This window comes from Gossypium arboreum, chromosome 13 (genome assembly GCF_025698485.1).
Source record: "Gossypium arboreum isolate Shixiya-1 chromosome 13, ASM2569848v2, whole genome shotgun sequence".
Classification (NCBI taxonomy): Eukaryota; Viridiplantae; Streptophyta; class Magnoliopsida; order Malvales; family Malvaceae; genus Gossypium; species Gossypium arboreum.
The window spans coordinates 128,886,704-128,903,658 of record NC_069082.1 but is presented as its reverse complement, the minus strand read 5'-3'; the positions used below and the strand labels follow the sequence as shown (position 1 = coordinate 128,903,658).

At 29.4% G+C, this 16,955-nt stretch overlaps 2 protein-coding genes and 1 long non-coding RNA gene across 3 annotated transcripts; 2 read left to right on the top strand and 1 right to left on the bottom strand.

The window, feature by feature from the left end:
- Positions 1-6,563: 6,563 nt before the first annotated feature.
- Positions 6,564-8,070, top strand: LOC128286888 (uncharacterized). Its single transcript, XR_008277568.1, has 3 exons — positions 6,564-6,645; positions 7,115-7,201; positions 7,827-8,070. It is a non-coding gene; the product is annotated as an uncharacterized LOC128286888 (long non-coding RNA).
- Positions 8,071-10,619: 2,549 nt separating this feature from the next.
- On the bottom strand, positions 10,620-11,237 carry LOC108485123 (B3 domain-containing protein At2g32645-like). The gene has a single exon (XM_017788974.1). The coding sequence runs from the start codon at positions 11,235-11,237 to the stop codon at positions 10,620-10,622; it is 618 nt and encodes a 205-aa protein (XP_017644463.1).
- Positions 11,238-11,763: 526 nt separating this feature from the next.
- On the top strand, positions 11,764-12,381 carry LOC108485124 (putative B3 domain-containing protein At3g49610). Its single transcript, XM_017788975.1, has one exon. The coding sequence runs from the start codon at positions 11,764-11,766 to the stop codon at positions 12,379-12,381; it is 618 nt and encodes a 205-aa protein (XP_017644464.1).
- Positions 12,382-16,955: the final 4,574 nt, after the last annotated feature.

Below are 16,955 nucleotides of genomic sequence, written 5' to 3'. Positions count from 1 at the left end.
CTGATTAGGGTTAGGTGTTTTGTTTTTTTTTCTTTTGATTTTGGGTATTGGGCTAATTGGGCTAGGGTTAGTTGGGCTAAAGGGCATTGTAATGTAAATGGGCCATTCGGGTTTAGTAACTGGGCTTGGGGTATTTGGTTTAATGTGATTGGGTTTTGGGGTTTGGTGGGTATTGGGTTAAATTTGTAAATGGGTTAAATGGGTGATAGTTATAAATAGGTTAGGGTATTGTAATGGGCCAACCGGGTTTGGGTATTTGTAAACAGCCTGAAACTTATTTAATTTGTTAAATATAGTCCGATGATTGTGGTTTAATTAAAGTTATAGGATTGATTTTGTGAAAGTTAATTGTTAATATTATTAGCTAATTATGAATTTTAATCAAATCAATTCTAAAACCTAAATTAAACACTAAAAAAATTAGCATTCTTACCTTTAGGTACCAGAATGTATAACTTTTATCAAATACATGTACCAAATTAGACCAAAAAACAACACATGTACCACATTAGAAAAAAGTGTCAAACTTAAGTACCAAATTATGTATTAAGTTTTTTTTTTCTGATTTCAGTGATTAAATTATTTTTTTCTGAAAGGTTCAGTGATTTCGATCCCACTTAAAACCCAAACTCCTAGACAGAATTTGCTCTGAAGTGATTAAGGAAAAAAAGACAATTTATAAAGAAATCAAAGACAGAAAGCGGAGGAGAGGAATGTTTTTTAGAGAGGGTTGTGTTTCTGTTCAGTGTAAAAGAAAATGAGGAAATCAGCCCTCTATTTATACTAGTAACATAAGGGAAAACGATAAAAAGGCAGGGGCAAAGAAATAAATAAATAAATAAAAGCACTGAAACTACCCCCACTATTTCCATTCGAACATCCAAAAATTCCTAGATTTTTCGAAATAGTAACTATGTGGAAAAAATAAGTCTTTTGAAAAGAAAAAAAACATGTAATAAGCCTATAGCCCAATTGCTCAATGAGACTAAGAAGTACAATTATATAAAAACACTCTTAACAGTTTGTAGTTAAACAATATGGGATATACCCACTAACACCAACCCTTTGCATTATCAACAGAGGATTCATAGCCACCCTTTAATCCAAACTTTAATATTATTTTTGGAATGAATATCAAGTTCATATATGAGCTTTGGTCTAATGTGCAATTTGATACATAAATTTTGATTTGGTGCAATTATTCATATGAAACTTGAATTGTGATTCATATGTATACATGAAACTTTGATTTTGATTCAACTGTCTCATCTAAAGTAATGAATACTTACATTTATTTTTAAATTAGATTAATATAATTGTTTGTAGATGCAATATATCATTATAAAATAGTACTAATTCGATAATGTCGTTAATGATTTAGCTAAGCAAGCCCTATGAAAAAATGGATTCACTCTGGACCTCATGTCACTATTGCTATAGAACTCCATTTTTGCTGGCATATAATAAGCTGAGCCTACCGAAAATCTACCAGAAGTCTCTAACCTCCAACAAGAAGAGTCTTTAACAACCTCTCTATTCACGCAAGGGATTGGCACGAACCCTCATTCGAGATATAATCCGAGACCATTCTCCGATTGGTTCGTGTTTTGATTATCCTTCAACGGTCATTGTCCCACCCACCAATCGAACCTGAACTGAATATTTGAACATCCCCTACTTCCCATTTACAACCCTTGGCCACTATCTCATAAAGCTCTCCAAGTAGAGGAAACATTTGGCTTAACTTCATCACTCAAGAAAGCAACATTACTCATGTACTTGTTTCTAAAAACCCGACACCAAAGTGAATCAAAATTCAAAGGCCGAAACGCATATTTAAGTCATTCTCAAATTACACATCCCCTAATTCATCAAAGCTTTTCTCTGTATTTATATTATATTCAAGTTTTTTTACCGAATTGACTTCACGAGTCAACCAAACAAACTCAATTATAAATGATTTAAAAATATTTATTTTAAAAATAACAATTATTATTATGAAAATATTTGTCTTTTTTACGAAAACTATAGCTTTAAAGGATTGATATAATGAAAAGTCCCTATAAAATAACTAAATAATCAATTGAACTCCTATCATTAAGGGTTTACATGGAAGTTGTTTTTTTTTTAGAGTTTAATTGATTGCTTATATTTAATTAAGGACTTAATTGCCGAGCAAAAAAGAAAAATTAAAGACTCAATTGAATGTTGTTTTTAATTGAGGCCTTAGTTGATTATTAAATTATTTTACAGGGATTTTTCATTATATTAAACCTTTTAAAATATATATGATAAATTAATTGATAAAAAATTTAAGACACACCCATTATATGGGTGTATATTTATACTTTCACCCTAATAGTTGCATAATTATCTAAGATTTTCTTAGTTGCTAATATTTTGGGAGCACAAGGGTTAGATCCTGAATGGAGGTCTTTGAATTATTTGTTGGAGTTGACCAAGAAAAAATGCAAGAAGGAATTTTCATGGAGGATACAACATATAGTGGAAAATATGGGAGGATCAAAATGCATTTTGGTGATTCAGAAATAACTGTTTTTCTCTTATGTGAACCCTTAAGCGAGTCGATTGTTGATATCAATTTCGAAAGTTGAATGCCATGAGTTCCTGAACGAGTTCAACATTGAGAAAAGTATTTAGTTAGTTGAGTGTTTTGGATGTGGTGATGTAACAATTGTTTTATCCGTAGGTTATGTAAAGGTAATTAGGGGTGAGCGTTTGATCGAATCGAGTGAAAAATTTCGAGTTATTCGAGTTCACAAGCCCTATTTTATCATCCTAAATCAATTTAAATTTTTTTTGAATCGAATCGAGTGAAATGAAATTCGAGTCAAGTCGAATCGAGTGGAATTGTTCGAGTTAAATTAAAAAAATTAAACATGTTAAATAAAAATATTGTTACATTTTAACTAATTTCATGTTAGAGCATATAAATTTGAAACCATATATATTTGGAAATTTTTCAAAGCAAAACAATGAAAATAATAATAAGATACTTGAGTATGACAAATTTGAATCAATAATTAGGTCCCATAATAATTATTTTAGAAATTTTTATATTTTAAACTTTTTATATATTTTTAGAATTTTTAAAATTTTGTATAATTTTTAAAATATAAATTTCGAATTTTATATAAATATTTTAAATTTTAAAATTAATTGAAAAATTACTTTAATTTTTTTGTAATTTTGTTGTGAAAGAGACCGATTTGTTGATTTTCAAAGCTGAGAGGGACCAAAAGTGTATTTATACCAATTCGTTATTCAAATTATTCAAGTTATTCGAATTGAGAAATTCAACTTAGCTCAACTCGAGCTCAAAACTTGAATTGAATAATTCGAATAAATCGAGATTCAAAATATTTTTTGATTTTTTGAAATCGAATCGAATCGAGATTTTAGTGTTACAAATTTATGGTGTTGATAATTGGTTTGAAGGGCATGGAGACAAATTATTGAATTTATTTAGGTTACCGTTGATTTAATTGTAGCTAAAGAGAGAGTAATAAAGTAAAAAAGGCCTTTGGGTCTACATTTTATGCTTCTATATAATAAGCAAATATACATAAGCCCTTTGAAAGAGAGATTTTGTTACCGTTGCTAATATGTCTTCAAGTCAGGCAAAGGGACGAAGACAACATCAGATTTTTACATTGTTTTTTTGGAGGGTTATGTAATAAAATAAATCAATAATTTTGATTCAAGTAATACTAATATTTAACTTAACATAATTGAGTATCATCATAAACTACTTCATAACTTTAATTATACATTTTTCTGGCGTTAAATCAAATCAGAGTTTTTGAAGTACAAAGCATAAAGTTGAGTTGACTCGGAACGACAAGAGTTGAACAACATCTTCAGCTTTGAGTTTGTTGTTCTTTACAATAGAATTCCAAGATGTCGTAACGACATACATTGACTTTTTGCGCATATCCCACCTTTTAAAGTTGATTTCAGTTTCCAACATTGATGGTTCCACCAAGCAAGCTTTAATGGCTTCTTTATTCTTCAAAAGCTCAACCTCGGATTTGTTGAGGAACTCATGGGATTCGACTTGCGAAAACGGTATCAACAATCGACTCGCTTGAGGGTTCACATCGGAGAAAAACAGTTGTTTTTGAATCACCAAAGCGCAATTTGATCCACCCATGTTTTCAACAATATGTTGTTTCAAGCCTTCAGGCATCAGTGGCTTAGGTGGATAAGAGGTAATGGGTCTCTTGTTCTTGTTATTTTCTTCTTGAATTTGGCATTTCCTTTTCAATCGACCATTCTTTTTCTTATTCATGAAGGTTTGCTCTTGCATTTTTTCCTGGTCGACTCTCACAACTTCTAACAAATAATCCATAGCAGTCCATTCAGGTTGAATCCTTGTGTTCTTGAAATCTTCAGAAGTAAGAAGCTCCATTCTTCTTTTAGATAATCATATAGGTATTAGGGTGGAAGTATAAATATATAGACATGAGAGCTGAACAGTTCGTGTGGATTTGGGTTTCTTTTTTTATGAAAAATATGAAATTAATCCAAATCCAAATAGGAATAGGATGACTGAATTTAAATCCAAATCCAAATCCAAATCCAATATGTAAAAAAAATAATTTATATAAATATAAAAGATGTAGAATATTACCTTTGTTGGCTCCATATATAGGCGCAGTAAGTAGAGGTAATGTACCAGCAACAGAAGAAATAAACACAGCGCTTGCAGCGGCGGAAGCTTTCAAAAGGGGATGTGCCAATACACTAATGTTATAAGCAGATTCGAAGTTGGTGCTCGTCAAAAATGAAACATCTTCCGCCGTGTAATCCGTCACCATTTTCCCTATATTCGTTCCCGCGTTATTTATCTGCAAATTTTACGACTTCAATTCAAATCCGAGTTTTTATTAATTTTATATAAACATAGGTTAAATTCCATGGGAGGTCCCTGTATAATAGTGACTAGATTAATTTAGTCTTATTATTAAATAGATCAATTTAATCCTTTAGTACAAAAAGAATTCAATTGCACTTCAATTCTGTAAAAAAAATTAAAATGATTAACTCTGTTAAATTGTAAATTATATTTTTTAAAACAGTAGATGTTAATTCTATTTCAGTTAGGCTTTAATTGATTCTTTTTAATAGTATGGGGACTAAATTGATATATTTAATAGTAGAGGGACTAATTTAATCATGTTCCTATAATAGAAAGACTTCTTAAATACAATCAACTATAAACATATTGAAAGATAAAAAAACTAACATAACTTTGTGAAAGAATAATATTGAAAACATCTCACTTTGAAGATAGTTTTGTTAATTGATTGGATGGGGTTAGCTTTGTGTTGGTTGTATTTGGGTTAGTACAAGTTTTAAGATTTTGAGTTATTTTATTGTGTGAATTTTAGGTGTACATTATTTCATATTAGAGTTATTCCGATTTCGATTTATTTTGGGTTTGTGTCATTTAGGGATAAAGCTCAGATTTTGCGTGTTGAATCATTATGAATTTGGGTCCTTTTAGGTTATTTCAACTTCGGGTCAATTTGGGTTCAAAATGTTGAACTTTTTTATTGTTAAATTGAACATATCCGAGTAGAATGGATCGAGTTTACATATATGAGTAAAATTTGATAAGACTACAATTGCAAGACCCAACCCAAAGTATTAGGCTCAGAAAATGGGTCTAAACAAAAAAATTAGACCTTTTTTAAAATATGGGTCATGCTCAGGCTCAAGCATTCAAGACTCGTGCTCGGCTCAGCTCGTTCTCTATATTTGTAATATATATTATATTATGAAATTTACAACACAAAAAAAAAATTTATAGTAATATATAATACTAAAAACATTAAAAATATTAAGATGTCTATATATAAAATTTTAGTAAATGCAAAAAATATATAAAGCTATTAAATATTAAATAAAAATAATATAAATATTTTTCAAAATGATTAAAATATAATATGGGCAGGTTAGGGTAAAATTTAGACCCAAATCTTTTGCTAGATTCGATTTAATCAAGCATAAAAATATCAATATTATGTTTAAGCCAACCCAAACTAAGCCCGACCCTCCCCGCCATCAACCCCTTACAAAAAAAAAATGATTCTATAAGGTTACAATTATCATTAATTTTTGGGTAAACTACACTGTAGTCACTCAACTTGTAACATTCGAAATAGGGCCTAAACGGATAAAGGTTGCGAAACCACAAATTAGGGTAAAAAAATATATATATATATATATTTTATTATTATTTTGAGGTTCATGGTATTATTACATGATTGTGTGAAAATTTCGTGATAAAATTCTATGCATAAAGTGCTTAAATTGAGGTTAGGGACTAAATCGAATAATTTGCAAAACTTGCATTCTAGAAGTTTTTAGTATGAAATTATTTTGGAATATTAATTAGGAGATCTTAAATGGTAATTTGACCAATTTTAAGTTCATGGACAAAATTAGGACATGGAAGGAATTTTTGAAAGTTTAGTTAGGAGGGGCATTTTGGTCATTTGGTTATTAACATTAATAAAAAGGTAAAAAAGATGATAAAATTGTATCATCTTCTTCAAGTTACCAGCAGAACCTTACCTCTCTCCATAGCTGGGGTTTCTTCAACTTTCAAGCTTCATAGTAAGTGATTCCAAGCCCCGTTTTTAATGATCTTTACGTTTTTGAAGTCCCGGTAGCTCGATAAAGCTTATGCTAGCAATAATTTAAGTTAGGAATCAAATTTGGAAAAATACCCATAGGTGAAATTTGTGTATTTTGATGTTTTATGATGGAATATGAGGTTTTAAATTATGTTAGACAACTTGTGCTACTTGGTTTTAAGCGAAAACGAGTAAAAAGGCTTAATCGGTAAAAATACCTCATAGTCATAAGTACATGTTAGTGTGTGAATTTGATGTTGCCATAGAAGGGAAAAATGATCAGCATGTCATAAAACATAAGAAAATAGGATGAAGTTTAATTTACGAGCCTTGGGGCAAAAGTGCAAATATGTGAAAGTTTAGGGGCAAAAATGTAATTTTTCCAAAGTTTGAGTAAAGGGTTGTTTTGATAAATGTTGATATTAAATAAGCTAAATTTGCTATTATAGATCAAGAAGAGCGAAATTCGAGAGTAGATCGGGGAAAAGAAAAAGTAAAGGACTAAATTGTAAAGTTTAGTCACATTTTGTATCGAGGTAAGTTTACAGTAAATAAATGCAATATTCTTTTATTTTACATTATTATTGTCAATTTCCAGCATTTATATATTTATGTTATGAAAATATTTAAAGTCGAATTTAAGGTGAAGTGACAGAGGAAAAGTGTTAGAAAGCCCCGGTTGAACCCTAGGAATGTTAGGATATTAGGGTTGACAGGACAGAACAGAAATGAGCCATGTAAGTCCATATTAGAAATATGGCTTTGGAGACAGGATTGAGCCATGTAAGTCCATATTATATATGGCATTGGAGACAGGAATAATTCATGTAAGTCCATGTCAAAGACATGGCATTGGCGAGATATTGATAGACAGAACGACCCTAGTATCCTTAGTATTCCGAGTGGTTCAACGGGTCAGGATACGAGTTAAATTACAGTGAATTAACAGCAAAGGAAAAGTAGATTATACTTTTGAAAAGGAAAGGTCGAGTAAGAAAGAAGGTAAGGGAATAAAGAAGAAGATAGAAATTGAGAAGTAAAGAAATTTATGATGTTAGATGATATTATGCATAATTATCCATTATGTTGAATGTTGTGATTTATTTGCTTGTAAGCTTACTAAGCCTAGTGCTTAATCTCTTTATTTTCTTCTTCTTATAGTACTTATCTAGCCACTCGGGGATCGAAGGAAACGTCGGAGGCCGATCACACTATCAAAGAAATAACTCGGTATAATTAGACGTTTTGTTTTGTGTATGGCATGTATAGAAACTTAGCCACTTTTGGTATAATATGAACAATGAATGATGTGTAAATACTTGCTAGTGATTAGCTAATAAAATGGCCGATGATATGCATGTTTATTAATATGTATGATTGAATGGTGATTATCACATGAAAATTTTGAAAAATGTGAAAGTAACCTAAAAACAGACTCAAGTAACAGCAATGACGTAACTTTGAAAAATCACTAAAAATTGTATAAACATAGTTTGAAGATAAATAATATATTAAATTAAATCTTATTATGTCTATTTTCTTATGGAATAAGAAAAATAGGTAAAGGTATTATATTTCATGATATATCTGAGTTTTAGTGAAACAGGGTCAGAGCGATTTCTGGAACCCCTGTTTCAACTTTGGAAATTCACCATAAATTGTACAAAACTAATTAGAAGGTATACTTTATATGGTTATAATCCTTGTTGAGTCTAGTTTTAAGAGAAACAAACGGCTTAGTGATATGAATTTTGTACAGGAAGAAACATGGTTCGTAGTAACAAGAGGTTAGTGCAGTCAAGTTTTGAAATAGGGAAACTTTAACTAATAAACTGTACTAATTGGCCAAGTAAAAATCTATGAAAAAATTAGTAGATAGATATATGAGTCTAGTTTCAGGAAAAATTTACGGATCTTAATTTCGAGTTTCGAACTCAAGATATGAATTTTTAGGCGACTACGACGCAGAATGGCAGTACATTCCGAAATGCTTAAATAAACAATTTAAACCTATTTAAGGGATAGAATAAGTTTAGTAATGCCTCGTGCTCGATTCTGGCAATAGTCTCGGGTAAGGAGTGTTACACAACTATTATGTTTTTTTTCTTTTTTGGTCACCCAATTATATTAGATTTTCGAGTGTTTCTATTTTTACATTAGCCAGCTGGTGACAAAAAATCACAAAATTAAATAGTTAGATGATCATTTTGTAACTTTTTATAGTAAAGTGTCTAAAAAAAATTTACCAATAGTTGGGTGGTCATTTTGTAACTTTCTATAATCGAGTGACCGGAAAAGAAACCATAATTGGGTGAAGTCAATTGTAATTTACCCTTAATTTTTTGGATGAAATGGATTAAAATTACTTTATTAACCCCAATTAAGATTAAATGACAAGATCTAGCTTGAATATTAGAGCACGAGAAATCAAAAGATTTAAACAAGCTTATCTCGAGGACGAATTTGCAATATATACATACACATAAATATTTGCTGTAATTTACCGGGATGTTAAGCTTCCCATTAAACTCAGAAGAAACCGTGTTTAGTAGATTTTCCCTTTGAGCTTGATTCGAAACATCACACACTGAACCGGTAACTCGTAAACCCTTTGCCTTCCATTCGAGTAAGCAATCATTGAGCTCAGTCTCAGTTCGAGAACATGTATGCACAATCGCTCCGAATGCAGCTAATTCCTCTACGATTGCATGCCTGATCATCATCGTATTAATTGCGCAATACTTGGTTTGTCACATTCACATAAAAACAAACACGTTGAAGACAATAATAATAAAGAAAAAAAAAAAGGAACCATTTCGTGTGGATTTCCACTAGTCATATCAAATATGTGTCTCAACACTAATGTAAGATTAACCATTCGTAGGTTATGTAAAGGTAACTAGAGGTGAGCGTTTTATCGAATTAAGTGAAAAAATTTCGAGTTAATCGAATTCATAAGTTTTATTTTATCATCCTAACTTAATCTGAATTTTTTTGAATCGAATCAAGTGAAATTGTAGAAGTTAAATTAAAAAATTAAACATGTTAAATAAAAATATTTTTACATTATAACTAATTTCATGTTAGAACACATAAATTTGAAACCATATATATTTGAATTTTTTCAAAGCAAAACAATAAATAAAATAAAATACTTGAGTTTGAGTATTTGAATCATTAATTAGGTCCCATAATTATTATTTTAGAAAATTTTAAAATTTGAACTTTATATATATATATATATATATATATATATATTAGAAATTTTTAAATCTTTTATAATTTTTAAAAATATTTTGAATTTTTTATTTTTTATTTTGTAATTTTTGTTGTTAAAGAGACCAATTTGCTTATTTTCAAAGCTAACATAGACCAAAATGGTATTTATACCAATCTGTTATTTGAATTATTCGAGTTATTTGAATTATTCGAGTTATTCGAATTGTGAAATTCAACTCGAATCCAACTCAAAACTTGAATCGAGTTATTCGAGTTAAATCGAATTATTTGAATAACTTGAAATCGAAAATTTTTTTGATTTTTTCGAATCAAGATTTTGGTGTTACAAATTAATGGTGTTGACAGTTAGTTTAAACGATATGAAGATAATTTATTGAGTTTATTCACGCTACCATTGATTTAATTTTAGTTAAAGAGAGTAATAAAGTAAAAAGGGCCTTTGGGTCTACATTTTATGCTTCTATATGATAAGCAAATATACATGGTGCCTTTGAAAGAGAAATTCAGTTACTGTTGCTAATATTCGTACAAGTCAGGCAAAGGCACGAAGATAACATAAGATTTTTACATTGTTTCTTTGGGGGTTATGTACGTAATAAAATAAACTAATAGTTTTGATTCAAGTAATATTAATATTTAACCTTAAACATAATTGAGTACAATTATAAACTACTTCATAATTTCAACTATACATTTTTCTGGAGTTAAATCAAGTCAAAATTTTTGAAGTGCAAAGCATAAAGTTGAGTTGACTCGGAACGACCAGAGTTGAACAACATCTTCAGCTTTGAGTTGGTTGTTCTTTACAATAGAATTCCAAGATGTCGTAACGACATACATTGACTTTTTGCGCATATCCCACCTTTTAAAGTTGATTTCAGTTTCCTCCATTGATGGTTCCATCAAGCAAGCTTTAATGGCTTTTTTATTCTTCAAACGCTCAACCTCAGATTCGTTGAGGAACTCATGGGATTCGACTTGCGAAAACGGTATCAACAATCGACTCGCTTGAGGGTTCACATCGGAGAAAAACAGTTGTTTTTGAATCACCAAAACGCAATTTGATCCACCCATGTTTTCAACAATATGTTGTTTCAAGCCTTCAGGCATCAGTGGCTTAGGTGGATAAGAGGTAATGGGTCTCTTGTTCTTGTTATTTTCTTCTTGGATTCGGAGTTTCCTTTTCAATCGACCATTCTTTTTCTTATTCATTAAGGTTTGCTCTTGCATTTTTTCCTGGTCGACTCTCACAACTTCTAACAAATAATCCATAGCAGTCCATTCGGGTTGAATCCTTGTGTTCTTGAAATCTTCAGAAGTAAGAAGCTCCATTTTTCTTTTAGATAATCATATAGGTATTAGGGTGGAAGTATAAATATAGGGACATGAGAGCTGAACAGTTCGTGTAGAATTCGGTTTCCTTTTTTATGAAAAATATGAAATTAATTCAAAAACAAATAGGAATAGGATGATTGAATTTAAATCCAAATCCAATATGTAAAAAAAATAGAAATCCAAATACAATATGTAAGTCATAGGTTTCTGGTTCTGGGATGATTGGATTTAAATAGAAATCCAACTCCAAATTCAGAAATCCAACTCCAAATTCAATATGTAAGTCATAGGTTTCTGGTTCTGGTTCTGTCAATTTTTAGAGCAAAGAAATTTTTTTTTTTTTACATATTGGATTTGGGTTTGGATTTCTATTTAAATTCAATCATCCTATTCCTATTTGGATTTGGATTAATTTCATATTTTTCATAAAAAAAAGAAACCCAATTCTACACGAACTGTTCAGCTCTCATGTCTATATATTTATACTTCCACCCTAATACCTATATGATTATCTAAAAGAAAAATGGAGCTTCTTACTTCTGAAGATTTCAAGAACACAAAGATTCAACCTGAATGGACAGCTATGGATTATTTGTTAGAAGTTGTGAGAGTCGACCAGGAAAAAATGCAAGAGCAAACCTTAATGAATAAGAAAAAGAATGGTGGATTGAAAAGGAAACGCCGAATCCAAGAAGAAAATAACAAGAACAAGAGACCCATTACCTCTTATCCACCTAAGCCAATGATGCCTGAAGGCTTGAAACAACATATTGTTGAAAACATGGGTGGATCAAATTGCGTTTTGGTGATTCAAAAACAACTGTTTTTCTCCGATGTGAACCCTCAAGCGAGTCGATTGTTGATACCATTTTCGCAAGTCGAATCCCATGAGTTCCTTAACGAATCCGAGGTTGAGCGTTTGAAGAATAAAGAAGCCATTAAAGCTTGCTTGGTGGAACCATCAATGGAGGAAACTGAAATCAACTTTAAAATGTGGGATATGCGCAAAAAGTCAATGTATGTCGTTACGACATCTTGGAATTCTATTGTAAAGAACAACCAACTCAAAGCTGAAGATGTTGTTCAACTCTGGTCGTTCCGAGTTAACTCAACTTTATGCTTTGCACTTCAAAAACTTTGACTTAATTTAACTCCAGAAAAATGTATAGTTAAAATTACGAAGTAGTTTATAATGATACTCAATTATGTTTAAGGTTAAATATTAGTATTACGTGAATCAAAACTATTAGTTTATTTTATTATGTACATAACCCCCCAAAAAAACAATGTAAAAATCTTATGTTAGCTTCCTGCCTTTGCCTGACTTATACACATATTAGCAACAGTTGCTAATCTCTCTTTCAAAGGTTTCATGTACATTTGCTTATCATATAGAGAAACATAAAATGTAGACCCAAAGGCCTTTTTTACTTTATTTCTCTCTCTTTAACTAAAATTAAATCAATGGTAGTGTAAATAAACTCAATAATTTATCTCCATGTCGTTCAAACCACCATAAATTTGTAACAAAATCTCGATTTAATTCGATTTGAAAATAATTTTGAGTTTTAAGTTATTTGAATTATTCGATTCAACTCGAATAAATTGATTCGAATTTCGAGTTCGAGTCAAGTTAAATTTCACAATTCGAATAACTCAATAATTTGAATAACAGATTGGTGTAAATACTCTTTCGGTCCCTTTCAACTTTGAAAATAAGCAAATTAATCTCTCTCAAAAAATTACAAAATAAAAATATTTTAAAATAATTTCTAAAAATTCAAAATATTTATAAAAATTTAAAATTTATATTTTAAAAATTATAAAAAATTTTAAAAAATCTAAAATATATATAAAAAGTTAACATCTAAAATTTTCTAAAATAATAATTATGGGACATAATTAATGATTCAAATTTATCATACTTAAACTCAAGTATTTTTTTTATTATTATTAACTTCAACGTGTTTGTTTTTATGTGAATGTGACAAACCAAGTAAAGTGCAATTAATACGATAATGATCAGGCATGCAATCGTAGAGGAATTAGCTGCATTCGGAGCGATTGTGCATACATGTTCGCGAACTGAAACTGAGCTCAATGATTGCTTACTCGAATGGAAGGCAAAGGGTTTACGAGATACCGGTTCAGTTTGTGATGTTTCGAATCAAGCTCAAAGGGAAAATCTACTAAACACAGTTTCTTCTGAGTTTAATGGGAAGCTTAACATCCTGGTAAATTACTGCAAATATTTGTGTGTGTATATATATATTTATTGCAAATTAATCCTTAGGCTTATTTAAATCTTTCGCTTACTCGTGCTCTAATATTCAAGCTAGATCTTGTAATTTAATCTTAATTAGGGTTAATAAAGTAATTTGAATCCATTTTATCCAAAATATTAAGGGTAAATTACAATAGACTTCACCCAATTATGGTTTCTTTTTTGATCACTCAATTATAAAAAGTTACAAAATGACCACTAACTATTAGTATTTTTTTTTTGTCATCAACTATGAAAAGTTACAAAATGGTCACCCAACTATTCAACTTTGTCTTTTTTGGTCATCGGTTGATTAACGTAAAAATGGAAATACTCGAAAATATAAGATAATTAGGTGACCAAAAAAGGAAAAAAGACAATAGTTGAGTGACTACAGTGTAGTTTACCTAAAAATTAATGATAATTGTAACCTTATAGAATCAAATTTTTTTTCAAGGAAGATCAAATATATTATACATCATCAAGTAAATTTTGGGTGGGGTTAGAGGTGTTGATGGTTGGAAGGGTCAAACTGTGTTTAGGCTAGGCTTAAACATAATATTAATATATTTTATGCTTGTTCAAATCGAACCTAGCCAAAAATATAGGTCTAGAATTTTACCCTAGCCTGCCCATTTATATTTTAATCATTTTGAAAAATATTTATATTATTTTTATTTAATATTTAATAGCTTTATATATTTTTGCATTTACTAAAATTTTATATATAGACATCTTAATATTTTTAACGTTTTTAGTATTATATATTACTATAGATTTAATTTTTATGTGTTGTAAATTTCATAATATAATATATATTACAAACATAGAGAACGAGTTGAGCCGAGCACGGGTCTTGAATGCTTGAGCTTGAGCACTTCCCATATTTTAAACATGTCTAATTTTTTTTTGTCTAGACCTATTTTTTGAGCCTAATATTTTAGGTTGGATCTTACAATTGTAGTCTTATCAAATTTTACTCAAATATGAAAACTCGATCCATTCTACTTGAATATGTTCAATTTAACAATAAAAAAGTTCAACATTTTGAACCAAAATTGGCCCAAAGCTGAAATAACCTAAAAGGACCGAAATCCATAATGATTCAACATGCAAAACCCAAGCTTTATCCCTAAATGATTCAAGCCCAAAATAAATCGAAATTGAAATAATGTATAACTCAAAATTTTAAAACTTGTACTAACCCAAATACAACCAATACACAAACTAACCCAATCCGATCAATGAACAAAACTATCCTTAAAGTGGTATGTTTTCAATACTATTCTTTTACAAAGTTATGTTATTACGAGGATGTTTTTATATTTTAATATGTTTATAGTTGAATGTATCTAAGAGGTCCCCCTATTATAGTTAGGAACATGATCAAATTAGTCTCTCTACTATTAAATTAATCCCTCTATTTTTTTACATGTTGTATTCTATTTATTTTTGGGATAAAGCAATATTTAGTCTTTGAACTTGGTATTTTTCAATTTGGTCCTCGAACCTTTTTTGGTCCATATTAGTCCCAAAACTTAGTTTTTTTTTTCTAATTTGGTCCATGAACTTAGTTCAATTAAGGTGTGATAATGTATCACTTTAAGATTGTGTCACGTCTTCACCTACGAATTTAAAAAATTGTATAGAATGTTAAAGTTACAAGTTTATGGACCAATATCAAAGTTCCATGTACACCATCATGCCCTAACAGAATCCAAGTTTGAGGACTAGATTGAGAAAAGATGTCATGTTCATGGACTAATGTGGACCAAAAAAAAGTTTAGAGACCAAAAGTTGGAGATGTTGTCAAGTTCAAGGCGTACTCAAATTGTAGTCTAGATTTTAAATTGGCCCTAGAACTTCAAAACTTTCTTACTGAGTCTTTAAAATATCTCTATCATGTCAAGAAGGTCCTTCTGTCAACTTAACTATTTATCAGGGAGGTATCCACTTACACCGGTGTAAAACTTAATTGGTTTTACACTCTTCCGTAACTTTTATACGATTAATATTTTAATAATACAATCATCATAATTCATTATCTATTCATATAAAATAATAGTTAAGACAAAAATTATTTTTAATAAATTAAAATTAAAATTAATTTAAAATATCGAAATACTTATCAATCAATAAGTAGTACTCGTGTAAAATTATACTTTAGCCCCTAAAAATATAAAAATTTGATTTAATTCTTTAAAAATTATAAAGATATATAAGTTATTAAAATAGTGAAATTATTATTTTACTATCGTAAAAATTATAATTTAATTTCAACCGTAAAAAAATTTAATTTAGTCCTTAATAGTACCTATACATATAGTACAAGCAAATATAATTAAACCAAAACAACCACCACCGACACTGATATGATAATAACAACAGCCAGGCTACCTACCATGGTCGTATAGCTCGGATTTCTATGAAAATGGCAATCATTTTCAGAATATCATCCACACATATATAGTAAAACACACACTATGTGATTGCCATTTTCAGCATATCATCCACACATATATAGTAAAACACATACACTATGTGGATGGTTGTATGCCATCCACAAATACATATAGTAAAACACCTACTATAAATAAACCCTCCTCCATATTTTTTTTTTTTGGAAAGATATGAAACAAATTACAAAAAGAGTTTTTAATTTTTTTAAAAAAATTGGATTTTTTCTCGATTCATTTTGTATCATGTTAATTCGTGATATCAAATTTAATACACTGTTAGTGAATAATATTACAATAAGTTATTATTGAGTAAAACAAAAAATAGTGGAGGACTTATAAATAAAATTAATACATTCTTTCTTTTAAGTTTCGAGTTTAAGATTTAGAGTTCATATTGAGGTTGGGATTTCATGTTTTTTTTATACAATGCATATTTCTATTCATAAGCCCTCCCAATCTTAAATCGAAGAAAAACACATGCGTTCAAACCCACGTCTTCTTGGTTGTTCCAATAATAACAATGTTAACCGTATAAGGCTCAATCCACAAGCACGTTTAGGATTTATTTCTAAATAAATATTATTTATATTTATTTAAAAGTCCTTCCTTATTATTTCACCAATGATGAAGTGTCATATTATTTTATACACGGATAGTGGAAAGTTTTAACTTTACAAGTGAAATTGAAATTTTGTCGTGTAAACTTAAATTATATTTAGAAAGATTAAATAAATAAAATAATTGACAAAATCTTGGAATAAAAATAAATATTTTGGATCGACATTTTAACGATATATGTACAATAAAAGTGTAAAATTAACATTGTTTTACACTACAATTGTTATTTTAATCATCTAACTGTTAAATCTATTAATATAATTGTAGTTATCGTAGATGTAAAATTTTAAACCTGTTTGATATCTTTATCATATAAATTTAAAATACTTTATATATTAATATTAATTGGATGGTTGAAAATTTTTACACAAAACA